Source organism: Heterocephalus glaber, unplaced genomic scaffold (genome assembly GCF_053883595.1).
Source record: "Heterocephalus glaber isolate CG9 unplaced genomic scaffold, H.glaber_assembly_v1.0 deba00001687, whole genome shotgun sequence".
In the NCBI taxonomy this organism is placed as follows: Eukaryota; Metazoa; Chordata; class Mammalia; order Rodentia; family Bathyergidae; genus Heterocephalus; species Heterocephalus glaber.
The window spans coordinates 12408270-12429593 of NW_028258412.1; the positions used below are offsets into that span (position 1 = coordinate 12408270).

Consider the following 21324-nt stretch of genomic DNA (forward strand, 5'->3'; position numbering starts at 1 on the left):
CTTCATGGGAATTTCTAGCACTGGGTTAGATACCCTGACCAAATTGAGTGCCCTGATGGGTTTTAAAAGTGAGACCATTTCACACTCACCATCATACTTGGGGTGGGCTGTTTCCTCTGATTGGGCAGCTCCAGAGACTGCAAGGCGTCAATGGAGACCTAGTCAGGGAAGTAGAGCCCCTGTTGGGATCAGAGAGAGATTCGGAGGTTAAACCAGTTAACAGCATTCTTTCCTCCCTTTTGGCATTTCTGTTCTCACCCAGCAGAGGCCTCTGCTTTGGTGCCAAAAGTCTTTCAACATGTTTAGTTTCATGTTTAGAAGAGTCTTGAGTATTTAAAAGCATAAGAGATTGAGCACATAGTATTTCATATTATTTTCCTTATCTCTGACAAAACAATTCATGTTGCAATATAGTGTAAGAATTTGGGTCCTGTCTGGTTCATCATTATCCTGGAGCTTCTTGTGCCAAGTCTTACTGACAGCATTGAAATCTCTACTAGTGGGAGGTATTTTCAAATTCATCACACTCCTGGGGAGTCAACCCTGTGGCTGGAGGGCTGACACTGATGGCAGAGGCCATAGTCCTTAGCCTGGGCAAGTGGGGGATACTAGGAATTGTTGTGTGAGGGAAGGTCCAAGAGGAGGGTACTTCAATAAAGAAATAGAGATTCTGATAAAAAAAACTAATAGAAATTCTAGAAATGGAAAACTCAGTCAGATTAAAAATAACTCAGTAGAAAGCCCAGACAATGGACTAGATCATGAAGAAAAGATATTGGAGCATGAAGACAATTTTGCCACAATAGTACATTCAGACAACAGGAAAGAAGAAAATGAGAGAGAATTAAGAGAGCATGTAAGATCTCTGGGACACCATGAAGAGATCAAGCAGCCACACATGCAGCAGATTGGAGGGAGAAAAGTTTTGTACTAAGAACATAGAAACCTACCCAGTGAAGTAATAGCGTAAAATTTCTCAAATATTGAAAAGGTGTGAATACCCAGGCACAGGGGACATTTAGGACCCCAACTAGACTGGAAGTGAACCTCTTTACAACATTTTATAGTTAAAATGCCAGAAGTATGGAACAAAGAAAGAATGTTAAAAGTTTCAAGAGAGAAGTGCTTAGCTACATTCTAAAGGCAAACCCATTGAAATATCATCAGATTCACATCAGAAACTGCAAATACATTTTAAGCCCTGAAAGAATGTGACAAAAAAAATGACTGAACCCAGTTGATTATCCCTCAGATTGAAAGCCCTTCTGAAATGAGCATAAATTAAAAAATTTCTTGGCCACTAGACTCAATATTACCGAGATACTTAAGGGAACCCTACACCCAGAAGTGGAAGAAAGATTAACACAATCACAAGAACACAAGAAAGAATAAATCTCACCAGAAAAGTCAACACACAAATGAGAAATAGGAAAGAGTCCAATATTATCAATATATTGTAAACCACCACAGATCTAAGATAAGAGAAGTAACACAGAATACTCAAAACAACCAAACAAAAATAAACAAAATGAGAGGATCAACTGCATGCATTTCAATAAAAATCCTGAACGTGAGTGCTCTTAATTCTCCAATTAAAAATACAGAATGGCTGATTGCATTAAAACATAAGACAGAATAATATGCTGGCTACAGGAGATTTATGTCCCATAGACAGATGTACAAACTGAAAGGCAAAGGATGGAAAAAGTTACTCCCAGCAGATGAAATCTGAAAGCATGCAAGACTAGCTACACTTACATCTCACCAAACAGATTTTAACTCAAAATCAATTAGAAGACACTACGAAAGCCAATACACAGTGATGAAAGAAATAATTCACCTAGAAGCTATTACAGATACAAATAGACATGCACTGAATGTTAGAGCACCCATTTTTACAAAACAAACAGTACTACAATTGAGAGATAGAGCTCATTATAATAATATTGCATGATTTGAAGACCCCAATGTCACAAATAGGTAGATCATCCAAAGGGAAAACAAGCAATGAAACACCAGAATGGAATGGCACTATATAGCCAAAAGACTTAACAGACACCTACAGAATATATCATTCAACAGCTGCATGACACACATTCTTTTCATCAGTACATGGAACTTTTTCCAAAGCAGATCATGTATTAGTCCACAAAGCAATTACTAACATGTTAAAAAATGAAATAATTTCTTACATTGTACCAGATCATAATAAAATGAAAGAGAAATCAATCAGAAGAGAGAATCTACAGAAATTATGCCAAACACATGGTGATTAAACAATACACTATTGAACTAACAATCATTTCATATATTAGTAGTCTCCTGGTTCAGTAGAAACATTAAGATTTGAAGTATAAGTTTAATTCTTTTGAGTGCCTCACTTCATTAAGGGTATTGTTTATAGAGGAAATTGGTGCACCATTTTTTTTTTCATAAGACCTTAACAGGCAGGGCATTTTTTTAAGCTTCCTCCGGAACCCCATCAGACTAATTTGCTTGATTAATGCATTGGCTCATCCCACTGGGTATATCCTCACACTCAAATGGCTTCTCCTTGATCAACATCAATTGGAGGGGATTTGCCTGCCACTTGCATCCCCAGCTTTTCTTGGAAAAACATTACCTGATCATTTAGTTGGTATAGCAAGTCCTTGCCTAGGGTGGAACCAGACATTGGTTTCATATAGAAAGCCTAATAGTAGGTTCTTAAGCTCCATGGCAGAGGCTGCAGGAAAGCCTGTTTCTAGGCTTTCCTCATACTCCTGAAATAGGAATAATCCAATTAGATTCTTTATCAGCAAAGACATTAGGAATAAATATGTAGATTCAGTATTGATTTGTTCCACACTGTGACTTTTACCTATGGCTCTTGGGGAGAGATAATGATTGGAGCCAAGATGGTCATGGCAGACCCAAGGTTCCCTTTGTCCTGAGTAAAGCCACCATCAACTTTTGTTTTGATTTTGGTTTTTGGTACCGGGGATCGAACTTGGGTCCTTGCTCTTGCAAGGCAGGTGGCAGAACCACTGAGCTAAATCCCCAGCCCACCACCATCAACTTCTGCAATCTGATGTTTTGACTCTTCACTGAGCCATTCCTTTTATTGAAGGGATTGGTTCAGTTTTTCTTACATTGTCCATTTCATTTCACTATACACATTGGCCCTTTGCTAAAGTCCTTGTTCCATCTTGGGTAGATCTCATAGCTCCACAATCCCAGGCTTGAATCTTTTGGATGATGATTGTAGTCTGTTTCAATGAAAATGGTGGCCTATTTTTAAATTTCCTACTCATTATGGATCTTATAGGCTGTGTTCACCATAGAGTTCATCCCCAAGGCTCCTTTGGGTTTTTTAAAAAATTTGTACCTGATGCCTGCCATCTGAATTTGTCCAGTAAAGGTCAAATTGACTATCCCTACATCCTCAAGGTCCTCTCAGCCTAAGTGAATGTATTGAAAGTTTGTTATACCCTTTTCTAGTCATGCAGAAATGTCTTCAGTACTCTATCCTGTAGCTGACTTATTTATTTATTTTTAGCTGATTTATTTTGTTTAAGCTCATTTTGTGTATTCACCTGAGTCCTCCTAGGATGCTCAGTCTGGTCTTGTTGTCTTATTCATATAGATTTCAGATTGGTTCCATCTAAGGTATTGATCCTTATAAATTTGATTGTTAAGGACACTAACCTGATATGAGAGATCTGAGACCCTTCATGAACTTTATTTTAGACCAGACACTCCTCTTCATCAGCTAAACTTACATGAAGCAAGGCCTGTTCACCTGTTCTAAGGGGTGGTAGGTGGCAAAGATGCTAGAAAAGATTTCCCCCACTTTCTGAGGATCATCATAGTGAGAAGGGTTACAGATTTTTCAATTCAGCAGATCACAACTCAAAACTGGGATTAGGTTCAGAAATAACCTATTGGATGACTTGAGAATTTAACCCACACCTCTCATGGGATATTGTCCTAGTGAGAATTGCCCAGCTCTTCTGGGGTCAATGCCCTGGCCAAATTGAGTGAGTGCCTGGATGGGTCTTTAACGAGGAGATCATTTCTGACTCACCATCATACTGGGAAGGGACTTTTTATTCTGATGTTCCAGCAGCTCCAGGGACTGGAGGAAGGCCCACGTGAGGGGAATGGAGGCCCTGTTGGGATCAGGGAAAGATTTGAGGTTTAAAGCTGTTAATAACATCCCTCTGCCCTTTCACATCTCTGTTGTCCAGCAGAGATCTCTACTTTGGTGCCTGCAGTCTTCCCATCATATGTTTAATCTCATATAGAAGAGTCTTGTTTATTTTAAAGCATCAAACATCAAAAAGATGGTATTACCTGCCATTTTCTTTATCTTTGATAAAATAATTCTAGTTGCAACAAAGTATAAGAGTTTGGGGGCCGGGGATTTAGCTCAGTGGTTCCACCACCTGCCTTGCAAGTGCAAGGTCTTGAGTTCGATCCCCAGTACCAAAAAAAAAAAAAAAAAAAGAATTTGGGTTAAGTCTGGTTCATCATTCTCCTTTGTCAGCAGCTAGAAATCCTCCACTACTTGGGGAGGGGTGCTTTTGAATTTCATCACATTGTGTTTATCCAACAGATCAGTGATGCTGGACTTTAAGATAATCTGGGGAGAAATGACTCAGAAAAAATCAAGCCTGATTCAGACAAAATGGAGTCAGTTACATAGGGGTTTGAGTCCTCATTCAGGGGCAACAACCATGGGCCTATGTCTGTGGTTGTGAGGACTCTGGCCACTGACACCAACTAGGACCACAGCCTCATCCTCCCCACCTTTGAGAACAAAGTTGCAGGGCAGGAGATTGCAACAAGGTTCTGCTTTCCTGAACCTCCAATCTTTCCCAGGGTCACAGAGATCAGAGCAAAATTTGTGGTTGACATGTATGCAGGACTCACAGGAGATACACCCCGGGAAGAAGTGAATATTCTTTCAAGACAGCTTTGGACTCTTGGATGCCAGAGGAGTAACTAAATGAGGCAGAAGAAAGAATGTTGGAGCTTTAGGAAAACTTTATAAAAATAGTACATTCGATTAGCAAGAAAGAAAAATGAGGAGAATAAACAAGATCTTGGGAACACCACGGTGAGTTCAAATACCCACAAAGAAGAACTTTGTGCTCAGGCATAGCAAACCTATTCAGTGAAATAATAGCCTAAAATTATATCAACACCCAGGTACAGGGGCAGTTAGGATCCTACCTAGATCAGAAGTGAACCTCTCTACAGCATTTCATATTTAAAATGTACAAGACAAAGAAAAAAGTATTAAAAGCTGCAACAGAGAAGCTCCTTAATACATTTTTAAAGGCAAACACATCAAGATAACAAGAGAGTTCTCATCAGAAACTCCAAAAACTAACACCATATGGCATGGTGCATTTCAAGTCCTGAAAGTAAATGCCAATCAAGATTATTGAATCCAGAAAGTTGTCCTTCTTTCCAAAATACATATAAACTAAAGGAATTTATGATCACTAGACTATCATTACAGAAATACTTAAGGGAGTCCTACTTTAGAGAAAGAAAGATTAACACAATCATCAGAATACAGGAAGGAAGAAATCTCAGTGGGGAGTCAACACACAAATGAGAAATAGGAAAGAGTCCAATATCTAAATATTATAAACTTCTACATGTCTAAGATGAATACAACAGAAAGAAATGTACACAGAATTTTCAAACCCACCAAATAATAAACAAACTGAGAAGATCAATTGCATGCATTTCAATAATAACCCTGAATGTGAGTGGTCTTAATTTTCCAACTAAAAATGCAGACAAATTGTATTAAAGCAGAAGACGGAACAATATGCTGCCTGCACAAAACTTATGTCACCTGCAAAGACAGAAACAGAAAGGACAAGCAAAGAAAAAACAAATACTCCAAGTAGATGTAATCTGGAAACAAGCAAGACTAGCTCTACTTTTATCTGACAAAATAGACTTTAACCCAAAACCAATTCAAATACTCTAAGAAGGTCACTTCATAGTGGTGAAGGGAACAATTACTCAAGAAAATATAATCGTTACAAATATACATCCACTGAATGTTAGAGTACCAAATTTTATAAAACAAAGCCTACTACATATACTTGGAGAGATGGGGCCTGGTACAATATAAGTGGGTGACTGTAATACCTTATTCTCACCAGAAGATACGTCATGTGAAAAAAGCAAACAGCAAAGATATACCAGAAAGGAAAAGCTCTTAACAGGCATTTAGAGAATATTTTAACTAACAGCTATCTAATGCATGTTCTTTTCATAAGACATGGAACTTTTTTCAATACACTTCATATCTTATTCTACAAAGAATTCCTAAAACATTTTTTAAAAATTGCAATAACTTCTTTTATGTTATCAGATCACACTGGAATGAAATAGAAGTGAACAGCAAGAAAAACTATAGAAATCAAACCAAACATGGTAATTAAACAATATACCACTGAACTAACAGGGGTTCTATATTGTAATAGAGTTACCTGATTAACTTGTAGCAGTCTCAAAACTTTGGCCACTGTTTTTCCATAAGACATCAGAAAATTCTTCAGTCCTTGGGAAAGCCTTATCCAACGGTAGGAAGGTTCTTTTTGATTCAGTTATTGTCCACTGAAAAGCGACAGGCACTTTAAATCAAGGACAGTAAACTGCATGCATTGTGCATTCAAAAGGCTTACAAAGGTTAGGCATTAGGCATTATAGATCGAATGTCTGGACATTTTCACTAATAGCCTGTAAATCCTAAACAAAGCAATATGCTTCCAATCAGGGTTTTTTGTTTTTCTTTTCCTGGCAGAAAGGGAAAATTATTAGGTGACTGAACGGGCTGGTTTAAGTCACATTTTAAAACTTTTAGAATATAAGTTCAATTTTATCAAGTTCCTGGCCTCATAAGGGGTAATGGTTACAGAGGGAATTGGTACACTTACTTCTGAAGAAGACTTTGATGGGCAGGATTTTTTTTTTTTTTTTAGCTTTATGTGGAATCCCATCAGCCCAACCTGTTTGACTAGCCCATTGGTTCACCCTCAACCTTTGGGATGGTTTCTCCAGGATCAACATCAGCTGGAGGGTGCTACATGCACTTGTATCCCATGCTTTTCTGGGAAGAAGGTTACCTGAGTGTAATGGCTTGGGTCTAGATAAACCTCCAAAGCCTCATGCAGTCACTGGTGTGGCTTTTTCAGAGGTGGATGGATCTAGAGTGTGTGACACTGGAATTGATTCATGGTGCAATGCTAGGATCAAGGGCACTAGGATTAAAAGTATAAGTGCTACCCACCCTAAGTAGCCTGGTTAAGATATAAGAGATAGAAAAGGTTGTGGTTGTCCTTTTTGCTTTGCTACCTTCTGCCTGCTATGAACTGTTTGTCCTCTGTGACGCCTATCTGCTGCACTACTCTGCCTTGGAGGCAGCTGATTATAGATTGAAACCTCTACAAACTGTGAGCTAAATAATCCTTTCTTTCCTTAACTTGTGGGTGTTGGATATTTTGTCTCAGCAACAAGAGAAAAATAACTAATCCACTGAACATTTACTTTGCATAGCAAGTCCCTCCCAAGGAATGGAACCAGACATTAAGGTCCATTGAGAACACTGTGAGTTAAATACAGGGCTCCTGAGGTGCATGTCAGAGGCTACAGGAAAGTGTTCCTGGGAATACTCCTGCAATAGGAACAATCCAATTAGACTCTTTATCAGTGAGGACATTAGCGATAAATATGTAGATTCAGTGTGGATTGGTTCCACAGTTACTTTTACCTGGGGCTCTTAGAGAGAGATAATGAGTGGAGCCAAGATGGTCATGGGAGACCCAAGACCCCCTCAGTCCTGCTTAAAGTCATCATCAACTTTTGCAATCTGATGTTTTGACTCTTCACTGAACCATTCATTTAAGTGAAGGGTTTGGTTCAGGTTTTCTTCCACTGGCCATTCTCATTCTACTACACACAACGGTTCTTTCCTAATGTCTGTGTTCTTTCTTGGGTTAACCCTGTAGCTCTAAAATGCCAGACTAAAATGTTTCAGATGATGATAGTAGTCTGTTCCAATGAAAATGGTGGCCTATTTTTAAATTTATGGTCATTACAGATTTTATAAGTTGTCTCCACCAACCAAGAGTGGTTTACCCACATGGCTCCTTCAGTTTTTTGAAATTTGTACCTGATGTCATTTGAATTTTGTCCAGGAAAGGTTATATTGACTATTTCTACATTTTGGGGGGGTTCTGGTTTGAATTTAAGATATCATAAGTGCAACTGTTTGATTGATTATTTGATCTTTTGAGACTGCCTTAAACTCCCAACAATCCTTCTGTCTTAGCCTCCCAAGTGGCAGAGTTACAGGCATGCACCGTCACACTCTAAGTCTGATATATTCTTTTCTAGCCACACAGAAGGGTCTTCAGCACCCCTTCCTGTAGCTTTTTTATGTTGTTTAAGCTAATTTTGAGTACTCACCTGATTCTTCCCAGGATATACTTCTGGTCACAGCCCAGTAGGATCTTGCTGTCCTTTTCCTGTGGATTCCAGTTTGGTTCCACCAGTGGCATTGCTCCTTCTGGATCAGACTATTGAGGACTTCTGCCTGGTATGACAGATCTGAGACTCCTCATGAGCCTTATTTAAGATAAGATACTCCTTTTCCCCAGTAAACCTTATCCGAAGCAAAGCCTGTTTATCTGCCCTAGTGGGTGGTGGGTGGCAAAGATGCTAGAAAATTCCCCCCCCCCCCACCTTCTGAGGACCATCATAGTGAGGAAGGTTAGAGATTTTCAATTTAGCAAACCACAAGTCAAAAGTGAATTTAGGTTCAGCCATGGCATATAGGCTGACTTTGGGAATTTAGCATTTGCCTCCCATTGAATATTGTTTTATGGAGAATAGCCTTGCTCTACTGGGGTAGATTCCCTGGACAAATTCAGTATCCTGACTGGTCTTAAAGGAGAAGACCATTTCAGATTCACTATCATATTGAGCAAGGGCTATTTTTCCTGATGCGTTGGCAGCTCCAGGGACTGGAGGGACAGTCAAATGAGGGGAAGAGAGCCCCGGTAGGATCAGGAGGAGATGTGGGGTTTAAAGCTGTTAGCAGCTTCCTCTCTTCTTCTTTGGCATCTCTATTGTCATCCAGCAGAGGTCTCTCCTGCGGTGCCTGAAGTCTTTCCACCATATGTTTAGTGTCATATTTAGAAGAGTCCTGGCTGTTTTAAAGCATAAAAACTGAGCATATGGCATTATGTGCCATTTTCCTTATCTCTGATAAGGAAACTTGCAACTGTAGTTGCAAAATAATATAAGAATGTGAGTCATGTCTGTTTCATCATTCTTGCTGCCAACAAGAAAGTCTTCTCCAGTAAGGGGAAATTTTGCAATTCACCATAGTATGTTTATCCACCAGACCAGGCATGCTGGAATTTAAGATAATCTGAAGGAAAGAATGACTTAGAAAAGAACACGTCCAAGTCAGAAAAAAACATGGTTAATTAGCTCAGAGTATAAGTCTCATCCAGAGAGCAACAGCTTCTGTCTGTGGTCGGGAGGACTGACCACTGACCACAAGTAGAAGCTCAGCCTCATCCTCAATGGCCTTGAGGACAAAGCTGCAGGGAAGAGGGTTGGAATGTAAGGCTGCTTTTCTGAACCCCCAGTTTGCCAGGATCAAAGAGGTCAGCACATGATTTGTGTTTGTCAGGTAAACAGGGCTCACATGACATACATCCTGGTAGAACTGGATGTTCTCTCAGGGCATCTTTGGCCTCTTGGAATCTACAGTGGGTTCTGAGCTGCAGGAGGAGGATTCAGTGGCTGCTGCAGGAGTCGTGAGTCCAGAGGCCTGGGCAGATGATGAGGTGGCCCTAAAGACAAGCTTCCTCCTGACTTTGGCCTCATGAGTGGCCCGGATGCCAAACTTAGAGGCTGGCTTGGGTTTGCACTTTGAAGCAGCCTTGCTTGTCATGTCACTGGGTTCCCCAGATGAATTTGAGCGCTTCTGCTTCAGTGGGCTTGTAGGAACAGAACTCAAAACAGGGGCCCTGTGGTCTCCATGCACAGAGTTTTTCATAGTGCTGGGTCCCATAGACACCACAAGGCTGCTGTGGCTAGCGGGGCCTCCAGTGCTGAGGCCCATGCTTCCTCCATAGTGACGTGTGGTACTTGAGGTCCCTCTTTTTGTTGAAGAGATGGTCAGTGCCTCAAAGGAGCTTATAAAGTCTGCGGGCAACTCTTTCCTCTCAGAGCCATTTGGTGTTGCTGAAACTGCCAGTGTCCCTGTGTCCGGGCTTCTGTTAACCAGTGTTGACTGGAGCTGCCTGTTATCCTGAATATGGGTCATAGCATTGGGCATATGGGTGGCTATTGGAGAGGCAGAGGCAATGGATATACCAGAAGAGGAAAGACACTGGATGACACTGGAAACCAGCTGGACAAGGTCATGGATCCCCATGGTGGTGGCAGAGGCAGAGGCAATGGATGTACCAGGAGAGGAAAGACTCTGGGTGACACTGGAGACCATCTGATTGCTGGCACCAGTCCCTGAGGTCATATTTGTATGTAAGGAACCCCCAAGGGCTGCCTGTGTTGTACTACTCAATACTAGCTGGCCTGAAGTAGAGGTTGGGCCCAGAGTTATAGCTTTCAGGTCTCCAAAATGGAGCATGCCGGGAGGGGGTGTGTGTCCGTGCTGCTGCCCATCAGTGGCCCCCAATGTGAGCTGGTTGCTGGATGCAGACTCAATAGGATTTTTCTCGTGTGTGGCCATGCGGAAGAACCTCAGGGCTGGCAGGGTGGAGGCTTCCCTGGCTGAGGCTGTGCTGCCACTGGAAGGTGTCATAGTCACCTGCGCAGAGGGGAAGGAGCTCCAACTGCAGCTAGCAGCAGGCTCTGGGAGGAGAGGCCGAGGCAGGGATGTGTTTTTCAGGGGGGTGTTCCAGAGGTCAGTCACTGACAGGGTGGCCAAGGCTGCAGATGTGCTGGCTGAGCGGCTGTCACCCTGGGCAGGGGCAGTGTTTGGAAGACTGGAAAAGAATGGGACACCAGGATCTGCAGTGGGACAGTGGTTCTGCGAGGAAACAAGAGAGCTTGCACCTGCTGGGGGTAGAGGCTCCACTTTGGAAGTCTTGGGGATGGCAAGGAAGGAAGACCCAGTACTTGCTGTTGCTCTTTCAGAGGTCCTGGGACTCAAAGGGCCTGGGTTCTCCCCATACAGAGGGGGCTCCCAGTTGGATTTTCGCTTTCCCTTCCTGTGGGGAATGGCCTCCCCAGCTGAAGGACCAGGCACTGAGGGAGTTTCTCTCCTGATGCCATCCTTGCCTGCAGCGATCAGTGACAAGTCTGAGGCTATGGCCATGGAGTGTGAGGAGGAGCCTGGAAGGGCTTCTGAGGAGGAGGGGCAGGTAGCGGAGGTGCTCTTCCTTCCAGACCCAGGATGCATGGAAGTGGTCACAGCAGCAGATGCCTGGAGGGCCCCAGGGCCCAGGGTGTCCTGCTCCACTATGCACTTCCTTTTCCCTGCCATTTTGCTGGGCACTGTGGGGACAGTAGGTGGAGGAGCAGTTCCTGAGGCAGGCAGGGAAGGAGAACGGAAAGGTTGTACAGCATTGCTGTTCTGGGAGATCAGAAACTTACCCCGCAATGCACAGTTGATGCGACGGAACACAGTCTCTTTCTCTTGATCTAGGTGTTCAGCGGTGACTCGATAACCCAGTTTCAGAGGTGGTGGCAAAATCAGACATTCACGCCTATGTGGCAGCAGGGGATTCTTGCGTTTTCCTGACCTACCTCTGCGAGTTGTGTGTATGCAGTTCCTCAAGAATTTTACCTGCCTTGGTGTTGTGTCTGCCACCTTCTCATACTCAATCTTCTTGGAAAGGTGTGGGATTAAACACGGAGACTGGAAGCCATTCTCCTTCAGTTCTTTGGAGGAGCAGCGGGGCAGCTGGATGTGGGTTTTGGCCGGAAGATTCCTGTGCGGTTGTGGTAAACCACCAGCAGGGCTGCAGGAGCTGGTGGTGATGGCATTTTGCAGGGTCGACAAGCTCACACAGAGGGTTTGGGAGCAGGGGTTAATTTCTTCATCTCTGGCGCTCTGGTCACGAAGATTTCTCTCCAAAGGCCCAGCCCTCGGAACAAAGGGAATCAGGCCTCGCTGGCCCACCACGGGTCTAAATGCAGATTGAACATGCCGCAGACCACAGGGGCTCCTTCTGTGGTAGTCCTGCTGCACCACTGTCCCTTTCCTACTCTGTCTTGAGGCTTTTATTGTCATCTTCCCTGTACCAGGCAATGGGTCCAGAGTTGGAACCCGGACAGGGGTGACTTCCTGGTCCCACACAAAGAGTCAATCAGTTTACTCAGCACTTTTAGTTGAGCTGCAGAATGTCTAGAAACTATCCATAGAGAGCTCCAGCTTCCTCTGAAGATAAGCCCAAAGACCGCCAGAAAGGAACACCAGGTCTGCAGGGTCCTGGAAGGGCATTTTGGAGAAGATTCTCCAAAGCACTGATGCAATGCTCGGGATGTTTTGGGATGACTGGCAAGTCAATCTGCAGACAAAGTGGCCAAGTGGGGTGCACCCACCCAAGGAACTAGGCAGTTGGAGTGACAGCCCCCGTCAGATGAACCCTTGGGGCACACCTTTCCCATCCGGGCCAAGGCCTGGGCTGAGGGCCAAAGCTTGCCCAGGGAACTACTCACCAGAGCAGTTGAGGAAATGGGATCCTTGCTTTCCAGAAGTGAGGACCTTACTCCTTGGAGCTGCTAACTTATCCAAAGGTGAAATGGCAATGATTGCTTGCTGCTGGAAGCTGCTTTGAGCAAGAGGCAAAAAAACAAAAACAACAACCCAAAAGTGCACGCACGCGCAAACAGTGAAAAACCTGCCTGGGCACCTCCAGCATAGCTGTGAGGAAGGGCCCTCATGGAAGGAAAATGCAGGTACCCAACATGCTTGGAGGAGAGCCCGAGGGATCACATGCGAAGAAGCTGCAGATCCATCTCCTGGGCCCAGTGAGGTTTCCTGACCTCCTCCTGGGGGTGGAGGGAGATAGGTAGAAAGGTGAATGTGCTGTTGCTATTACAGCAATCTCTTAGTCTGGTTGACAGTCCCTGGTGCTGTGGTCAGACGCTGTCACAAAAGGTCCCTGACCAGGGGACTGGCCAGGAGCAGGATTCCTGCGTGAGCAGCTCCTGCAGGACATGAACACTTTCGGATGAGGACTTGTGGGTTTTACTGCCCTTATCCTGGGAACCTTAGAGAAGGCAGCCCAAGAGGGAGTGCTTGCACCGCCTGGGGTCTGCTGTTGGTTCTCATTGTGTTTTAGTTGTTCTGGGAATAATACTAGGTGGACTAATCATTTCACAGTCCGGTTAGGGTTAATATTTTACAATCTAGATTTTATTTATTTAGACTCTAAGTGAAATACAGAAGCCTTGCAGACACATCGATGATTTTTCCACTGGTCTTTACATAATTACTATGTCATGTGTTTTATCTTTATAAAAATGATATGATTTGCATATTTAAATGAATGATGCATATCGAAGAACTTTAGTGGAAAAAAATGATCTATGGCATTTATCCGAGTACTTACCATTCAAGTTTGCTTCTTCTTTTCCTGAAGTTCCATCCTTCCTGTTCATTTTTTTTACCTTCACCCTGAAGAAATTCCTTTCATATATTTTTTACAATGCTTTCTAGTGTAAGTTTTTTTTCACTTTTACCCATCTTTATATTTATTTGTGTTGGCCCTCAATCTTTAAGGATACTTGGCCACCATATAGTATCCTAGGTTGCTTTTTTTTTTTTAAGCACTGAGAAGTATTCTGTCAATCATTTCTGACTGGTATATTTTCTGCGGAGAAGTCACATACCTTCACATTGATATTCCTTTATATTTACCATGTCATTTTCTCTAACTGCTTTCAAGGATTTTCTTCATGTTTGATGTTTATTGAATTAAGTATGTGTCATAGTAAGATTTTCTGAATATTTTAGATCTGTGTTTCATAAATTTGTGAAGTTTTCCACCATTCTTTTCCTTATATATTTTGTTCTTCAATGCCTTTTTTCTGCTTCACCTAAGAGCAGAAGTTAAAATTTTTGATGTTGTGCTACACATCTCTGAGAATTTATTAATTTTTTTGTTTTTTCTTTGTTCTTCAGATTGTCATTTTATTGACTTACAGGCTCTCTGACTCTTGCGTTTCTCTAATGAGAACTTATTTTTTCCATTAATTTCAAGAGTATTTGCCTTTCTTCCTCTGAGAATGGTTATAATAGACGCTTTCCATGATCTTTTTTTTTTTAATGTGGGCTTTTTCAGTGCTGTATTCTTGACTTTTCCCTTGAGAATTGGTCTGCTCTTCCTAATTTTGTGCAAATTTTATTGTGTAATTTGGGGTAATATCCTGGGCAGTTTGCCGATTATTTTGTAAGACTCCGGTTGCTATTAAAATCCTCAGGAGAGTGCTCCTCTTCCTTTTTGCTGTTGTCTGGCTAAGCAGTCAACACAGCAGGGTCAGACCACTCTCGGCGTTTTGCCTTCAGTGCACAGCTGTTCCACTCTCATTGCGGGGCCCAGGCCATTGCCACGTGATGGTGTCCCAGGGCTCTCCCGCCCCTCAGCTCCTCTGTGAGACTAGTGATGATTTACATCACAGTCACTTCTCAGAGCTTTTGCTCTGTGCATGTGCAGATCAGTGTAAGTCTAGGACTTGTATTGGCTCCTACACAGATTTAAGTAATCACTTTCTCCAGCTCTTTCCTCTTCAGAATTCTACCTATATTCTTCTGGTGTTAGGGGTGTCCCACTTCTACATGACTGGGTCAACTCTCAGCAATACAGCAACAGAGAAAAGAAAAATATAATGGAGATGTCCCTCACTCTTGTCAGGAAACACAAATCTTTTTACCTGTTCCTTTGCAAATATAGGTGATTTGTCAGGGTTTTAGGTCCCTCTGTCACTCCCAAGGCTGCAGGACAACTGTAACTGGCAAGAAAAAAACCAACAGGAGTGGGTTGACCCGTCTTATCCTCCAATGCACCCTCCCACTCCAGAAAGTCTCACTTGTTTGGATAGATACAAAGGTTTAGTCCCAGAATTCTTCCTTGCAGGGCCTGCTGGAATTAATTTCCCCTGGGGGAAACTGGAAGAACCCTAGGGAAAACTGGAAGACATCATCCACATACTGTAACAACCCATTAAAGTCCAAGTTTGGACTCTAGTCCCCACTTTCCTACCACTGTTTTCTTCCTAGTATTGTGAAATACAGTGTATACTTTTGATCCCTTGTCTGGTTTTCATTTGTAATCTGTGTGGCTATGAGGGCGTGTGGTTATATGGGACGTTCCATCTTAGCCCAATCAAAATTCTATGGCTATTTTAGAATAAGTGCATTTACATTGTCACAAAGATAGGGTTTTCTTTTTTGTAAAAAGTGCTATTCCATGGTATGTATATAACACTTCATTTTATCCATTCATCTCACCAATAATGTTTAGGTCATTTCCACATCTCAGCTATTTTGGATTGTGCTGCAATGAACATAGGAGAGCAGATGCCTTTGATCCTGATTTCCATTCTAGTGGAGAGTTACCCAAAAGTAGAATTTTCAGGCCATGCATAGTAAAATAAGCCAATCACCGGGTGGGGGATTTAGCTCAGTGGTTCCGTTGCCTACCTCACAGGTGCAAGGTGCCAAGTTTGATCTCTGGTACCAAAAATAAAATAAAATAAAATAAAAAATAAGCCAATCACAGGGTAGATACACACAATTTTACTTATATGAGGCACTTAAAATAAATGAACTTATCAAAACAGAGAGTAATAGGGTGGTTTCTGTGGCCTGGGGTGAAGGGCATAAGACTTGCTCTTTATTGAGTGTAGAGTTTCAATTATAGACAGTGAATAAGATCTAAAAGTGTCCTGCACAACAATGTAACTCTACTTAACAATACTGTAATGTACACTTAGAAACTGGTTATGAGATTAAAAGTCACAAGCTTTTTTACCACAATTAAAAGTGCTGTTATGCAGTTTCTGGTGATAAAGAAAAGTTCAGGAATATAAAACTAAAGGGTTAATACATTGAATAAAGGTCAAAGTCTATGATCAGGCAATTTCCAAAAAATAAAAATTAGAATTATTTGATAACAAAAGAATTAATGAGTATCTTCATTAAATGTGCATTTATAAAGGCACATGAGTGATAATGTTATAGCTATATCTATTTTAATATGATCATAGTACATTAAAATGTTCTAGCTTTCCTGTAAAGCTATCACCTTATTTGTAATTTTTTACATTTTTCTATTATTTTGTGATTAGAAGTATTATTTGGATATTTCATAAATAACCATGAAGAAATTATGGGTTTAGGGCCAGGGATTTAGCTCAGTGGTTCTGCCGCCTGCCTCACAAGCACAAAGACCCGAGTTCAATCCCCGGTACAAAAAAACAAAAACAAAAAAAAAGGAAATTATGGGTTTTGATGCATGCTTAATTCCTATTTAACGTTCATGTAGGAGTGGGGTTTCTTGACTTGGGGAAACTGAATACTCAAATAAAAGAACAAAATCTGTAGCAGATGGGAGCCCTGCTGAAGTATAGGAGATGTCCTTGCAAGATCCCTACTGGTCCTAGAAGACTCTCCAGACTGCTCTTGGTATGAAATTAAATGGAACTGATGCACTCAATTCTAGAAGTATACAACAATCTCATCCAGCATGGGAGAATGAAATCAGAAAACCTGTTCTCATTGAGAAACATTACTGCTTAACAAGTTTGAGGAAGCCATAAGGAAATGCTGAATACGTGTGATAGATCCCCCTCCACTTGGTACAGAAATGGAAACTTTATGAAATGTGTCCTTATCATCATTGCTTACTCACCAATGTTTCTCATTCTCAAAAAAATGTCATGTTTTGGATTTTCAGGTCAGGGACGCTTAACTTGTCCTGATAAGTTTGGGAATCTGCTGTTCCCTGACAGTGCAGGTTTGGTGCCCATGGTGGCCCTTTGCTCCTCTGGTTGATCTGATGCAGACATTTTACTCTCAAATGACTCTTTTTCACTTTTTAAAATTGTTTTGTATGCATGTCTGGGGCACACGGGGACATCATGGATCATGACTCCTTAACTGTGTCATCCAGATAAGTCTTCCCAGCATTGTCTCCTTCCTGCCTCACAGCAGCCCCAAGAGGGAGAGTGCTCACCTCCTACGCCTGACATATGAGGAACTAAAAGCCAGAGACTCTGAGCAGCCCACTGTAGGTCACAAAGCCAGTCCAGGGAGCAGCCAGGATCCTGCTTTGCCAGGATCTTATAACCCTGGCTTACAGAGAGCAGTGGTAGGGAGCTGTGAGCTTCACACAAGTGCCTGGAAACATGACTGAGGATCACAGATAGATATAGATATAGATATAGATATAGAGAAAAAGGAGACCAGGCTGGAGGATCCATACATCCCAGCTTGAGCAGGACTGTGACCGCAGACTCATTATTGCTGCTCTTCATATAGTGGTGGCAGCACTTTTCAGTCATCCGGGTTCAAGAGAAGTGAGACCTAAACCTGCCGGGAGAGCACTGGCTCCTCCTTGCTGTGAAGATGTTTATCAGCCCTGGGCAAGGGGCTTCAGACTCTGAGAATTCAGTCCTCTCTCAGGTCTTCCCCCTCTTACCAAGAAGCACAAAGAGGGGCCAGGGATTTAGCTCAGTGGCACCAAGCCTGCCTAGAAAGCAGAAAGGCCTGAGTTCGATGCCCGGTACCAAAAAAAAAAAAAAGGCGCAAAGAAAACTTACTTTCTGATTTACTGAGTAGGGACAATGACAGCTTCCTCTCTGTTGGGTGGTGTCAGGTAGCGGACATCCTTGCCCAGCACTAGCACTAGTACTAGTACTACGGATATTGGTGGGACCTGCTTCTTGGTTTCCAGAATTAGGCTATATTGTTTTATATCAGGAGTCAGACCAAAGCTCTATGGGACTCAAATAGGCATGGCAGATGGCAGACTGGGCAAGTGTAGCCCCTCCCTCAATGGCTGCCAGAGAAACCTAGGCCTAGTCTGTGAAGTGGCAGGGCTCTGCTGAGTTACATGCAGCTGAAGTCAGCATGACCCCAATTAAAATCCTTTCCCCAGAATTATGGCTTCTCACTGACCCAGTGGATTGCTTGCTAATTGCACCCAGTCCCAGCGCTGGTTTGTTCTATCCAAGCAAGATAAATAGTGCTTACTCCCTTACAGCCCTGCCTGGTGTTCAGCAATATTTCTCCAGATGCCTTCAAAGGATACCTAGTTACCTCTTCCTTCCACGATTGTATTCAATAAATACTGGGTGTACTTGGGGGCCTTTGTCTTTGCTGCCATCAGCAGCACTGATCATGGCCCCAAGACTCAACTGCTCCACGCTAAGTCTTGTTTCCTGTCTATTCTCTAATTCGCCTTGTGCTGCAGTGGCTCATAGGAGGCCAGGTCCACAGCAGACATTCTGGCAACTTCCCTTTCCTCATTCCCTATAGTGTCAGCCACTTTTTTGCAACCCTACAACTCCTTTCTGCCAGGAACAGAACAACGTGAAGATTCCTGTGTGAAACAGTCCCCGCAGTCCTCAGAAATTTCCACTCTGAAGGCCTCTGTCTCTCACACTGTGTCCCACTGCCTGGATTCAGTTCTGCAGAAAAGACGTTGTTCTATCCACCTCTGTGTCTCCGATGCTGGAGTCACCAGGACATTTCTTGCTGGTTGCTCATGAGAACACCTGTTGGTGATATCACAGCCACTAAAAGAATACTATAATCTGAGGACACTGCTAAGGAAATTAGGACAAAAGGGAAAATGCTGCATTTCTTTCAGAGTTTCCTCTTTTGCCATATTCAAGGGAGACATGCAGGGGAAATTCTGAGTTCAGACTTTGTTCTTGGTCAGGATCATCTCTCCCTCAGATGCTTGAAGCCCTGTGCTGGAAGCACCCTGCAGGGGGACTGTCTCCTATTAGGATCCACTTGGTTCCAGGTGGTCCCTTAGTTCCTGAAGGAAGAGATGCTAGAGGGTAGACTGTCTTTCCTCAGTGGTTCCCAAGAGTACACGATTTCTATGATAAGCCCGTCCAATGCCTAGCTGGCTCTCCAGTTATAACGATTCTCTAAGTACACATATGCATGAATAGTTAGCCAAGAAGTCTTTGAACAGGAGAAGAAACCTAGGTTTAATTCCCAGAAGATGTGACACACACCTCTCTGCCCAGTGTGCAAAAACTTAAGAATACTACACAGCTGACTGCATTTACTGAGCACTTCTCTGGGACAATGGCCAGGCTTGTTTCCCTCCATTAAATGATGGCACAAACAGGAAGAGAAGCAGAGCATGAGTGGGGAGAACTAAGGCTGATATTGACTTGGAACAGAGGAGGAAGCAGCACAGGCTCCCACTGATTCCTGTTTCCTATCATGGGACTGGCCAGGAGAAAGCAGCCACTAGAACGACCTGCAGAGTGGAGACTCTTGGGCAGGTGAAGAGCTCAGCTCCTCTTCCTTTCTCTGTAGTCAGTCTGTGCCTATCACTCATTGACTGGGGGGGAGGAACAGGGCAGGGCATAGAATTAATATATTAATCAATATACACAGAGTTCACATCCTGGCAATGCTAGGCATGCAGCCAAGTCAATAGTAAAATATTTTGCAACTGTGAATTTTAAACAGTGCTCTAGAGATAATATACAAGGGGCTGACTTGGGTCTTTAAAAGGGGATCTCATTCAGGAAGAGAGTTAGAAGACCATTCTGGTCCCTAAGCCCAGAGAAGGAGCCATCTCTCCAAGGACAAAGTGATGAACATTTAGCCTCAGACATTAGTCTGAGTTTTGGAAAGGCCCAGGCAAGCTCAGGAACAGGAAAAGCCAAAAGGAACAGTCGGGATCAGAGTGTACATGATGAGAACAGAGAGGAGTTGATGGATGGGGTCAGATGTTCCTGGAGGGATGGGAAACTAAGAAGGAGCCAGATCTGATACCGAACACAGATAGAAGCCATTGCAGCCTGCTCTGTAGGTTATGCCTGAGCCAAGTCTTGTCAAGGGCTCTGTGGCCATCACTGAGAGGATGGAGTGCCGAGCTCAGATGTGGAAAGTGGTCAGTTATGAGGTGAACATTGGTTGTCTGATGATCTAAGAGAAGTTGTTGACTTTTGTGTCTGCAGGTTTAACTTGTTATTAGGGTGTTGTGACAAATTCCAAGTTCCCAACATGTCTGAGCACAAAGCACAAGCCCTTTTTCATGAAGTTCTTTTTTCCCCCTGTGTGTTCTGTAGGAAAGGAGGATCACTAGTGTTTTATTCCCCAGTGTCTAATCTGCTGTGAATCTCATTAGTATAGATTTTGTTTGTGGTACTTCACATGAGAGTTCATTCTTTCTCCTTTCTTTGTGGAAACTTTTTTTCTCTCTAGTTGTTTCCAGATGACTTGCCCGTATCTAGCTTCTTTTTTATTTATTTATTTATTTATTTATTTATTGGTACCAGGGATTGAATGGGGCCTTTTGCTTGCGAGGTAGGCGGCAGAACCACTGAGCTAAATCCCCAGCCCCTCTAGCTTCTTTTTTAAAATGAATGATTTAGAGTCTTTTCAGTTTATCTTCAGTTACGATAACATCTGTCCTAATTGTGTGAAGAGGACACCTGTTAACACTATTTTTGTTTTTTATTGATTATTTGTTTTGTTTCTGTGGTAGTAAAGATTGAATACAGGGCCTTTCTACTAAGCTACATCCCCACCCCTTTTTCATTTTTTATTTGGAGGCAGGGTGGGTCTATCTTAGTTATTTTTCTCATTGCTGAGACAAAATATCCAACACCTAAAGTTAAACAGGAAAGATTTATTTTGGCTCACCGTTTGTAGAGGTTCAGTCCACAATTGGCCGGCTCCAAGGCAGGGTGACATGCCAGAGGTGAATCACAGAGGAGAAAAAACAATTCATGGCATAGAAGGCAGAAGGCAGGAGGTAGCAAAAGCAGCAAGCAGCAAGTGAGCACAGTAGCCCTCTTTCTGTCCCTTGTATTCTATCCAGGCTACATGTCCTTAGGGCATGAAACACTCTTGCCCAATGTGGGCCTTCCCATTAGCCACACCCAGAACTATGCCAAACCAATGAGTGGACTAATTTAGTAATCACACACCCTTGATCCCAACATCACATAATTGATGTCAGCATCATACTCTAGATCCAGCTAACTCTGAAAAGGCATGAGGCTTTGGGGGGACATCTAGACACAAGCCACAACAGGGTCTCGCTAAGTCACTAAATTGCCCAAGCTGGG

The 21324-nt window shown here is 42.8% G+C and overlaps 1 protein-coding gene across 2 annotated transcripts in view; it reads right to left on the bottom strand.

Annotated features, from left to right (window-relative positions):
• Positions 1-16062, bottom strand: part of LOC110343902 (uncharacterized) — a 38705-nt gene extending 22643 nt beyond the window's left edge. Inside the window, exons 1-3 of one of the 2 annotated variants that reach the window (XM_087198543.1) lie at positions 8479-16062; positions 6501-6627; positions 90-4151 (exon numbers count right to left, since the gene is read on the bottom strand). In XM_087198543.1, coding sequence (XP_087054669.1) covers positions 9761-12283 — 2523 coding nt within the window. In that variant the 5' untranslated portion in view covers positions 12284-16062 and the 3' untranslated portion in view covers positions 90-4151; positions 6501-6627; positions 8479-9760. Of the gene's footprint in view, positions 1-89; positions 4152-4222; positions 4987-6500; positions 6628-8478 lie in introns of those variants that run through there. The other variant, XM_087198544.1, reaches the window with a different exon arrangement.
• Positions 16063-21324: the final 5262 nt, after the last annotated feature.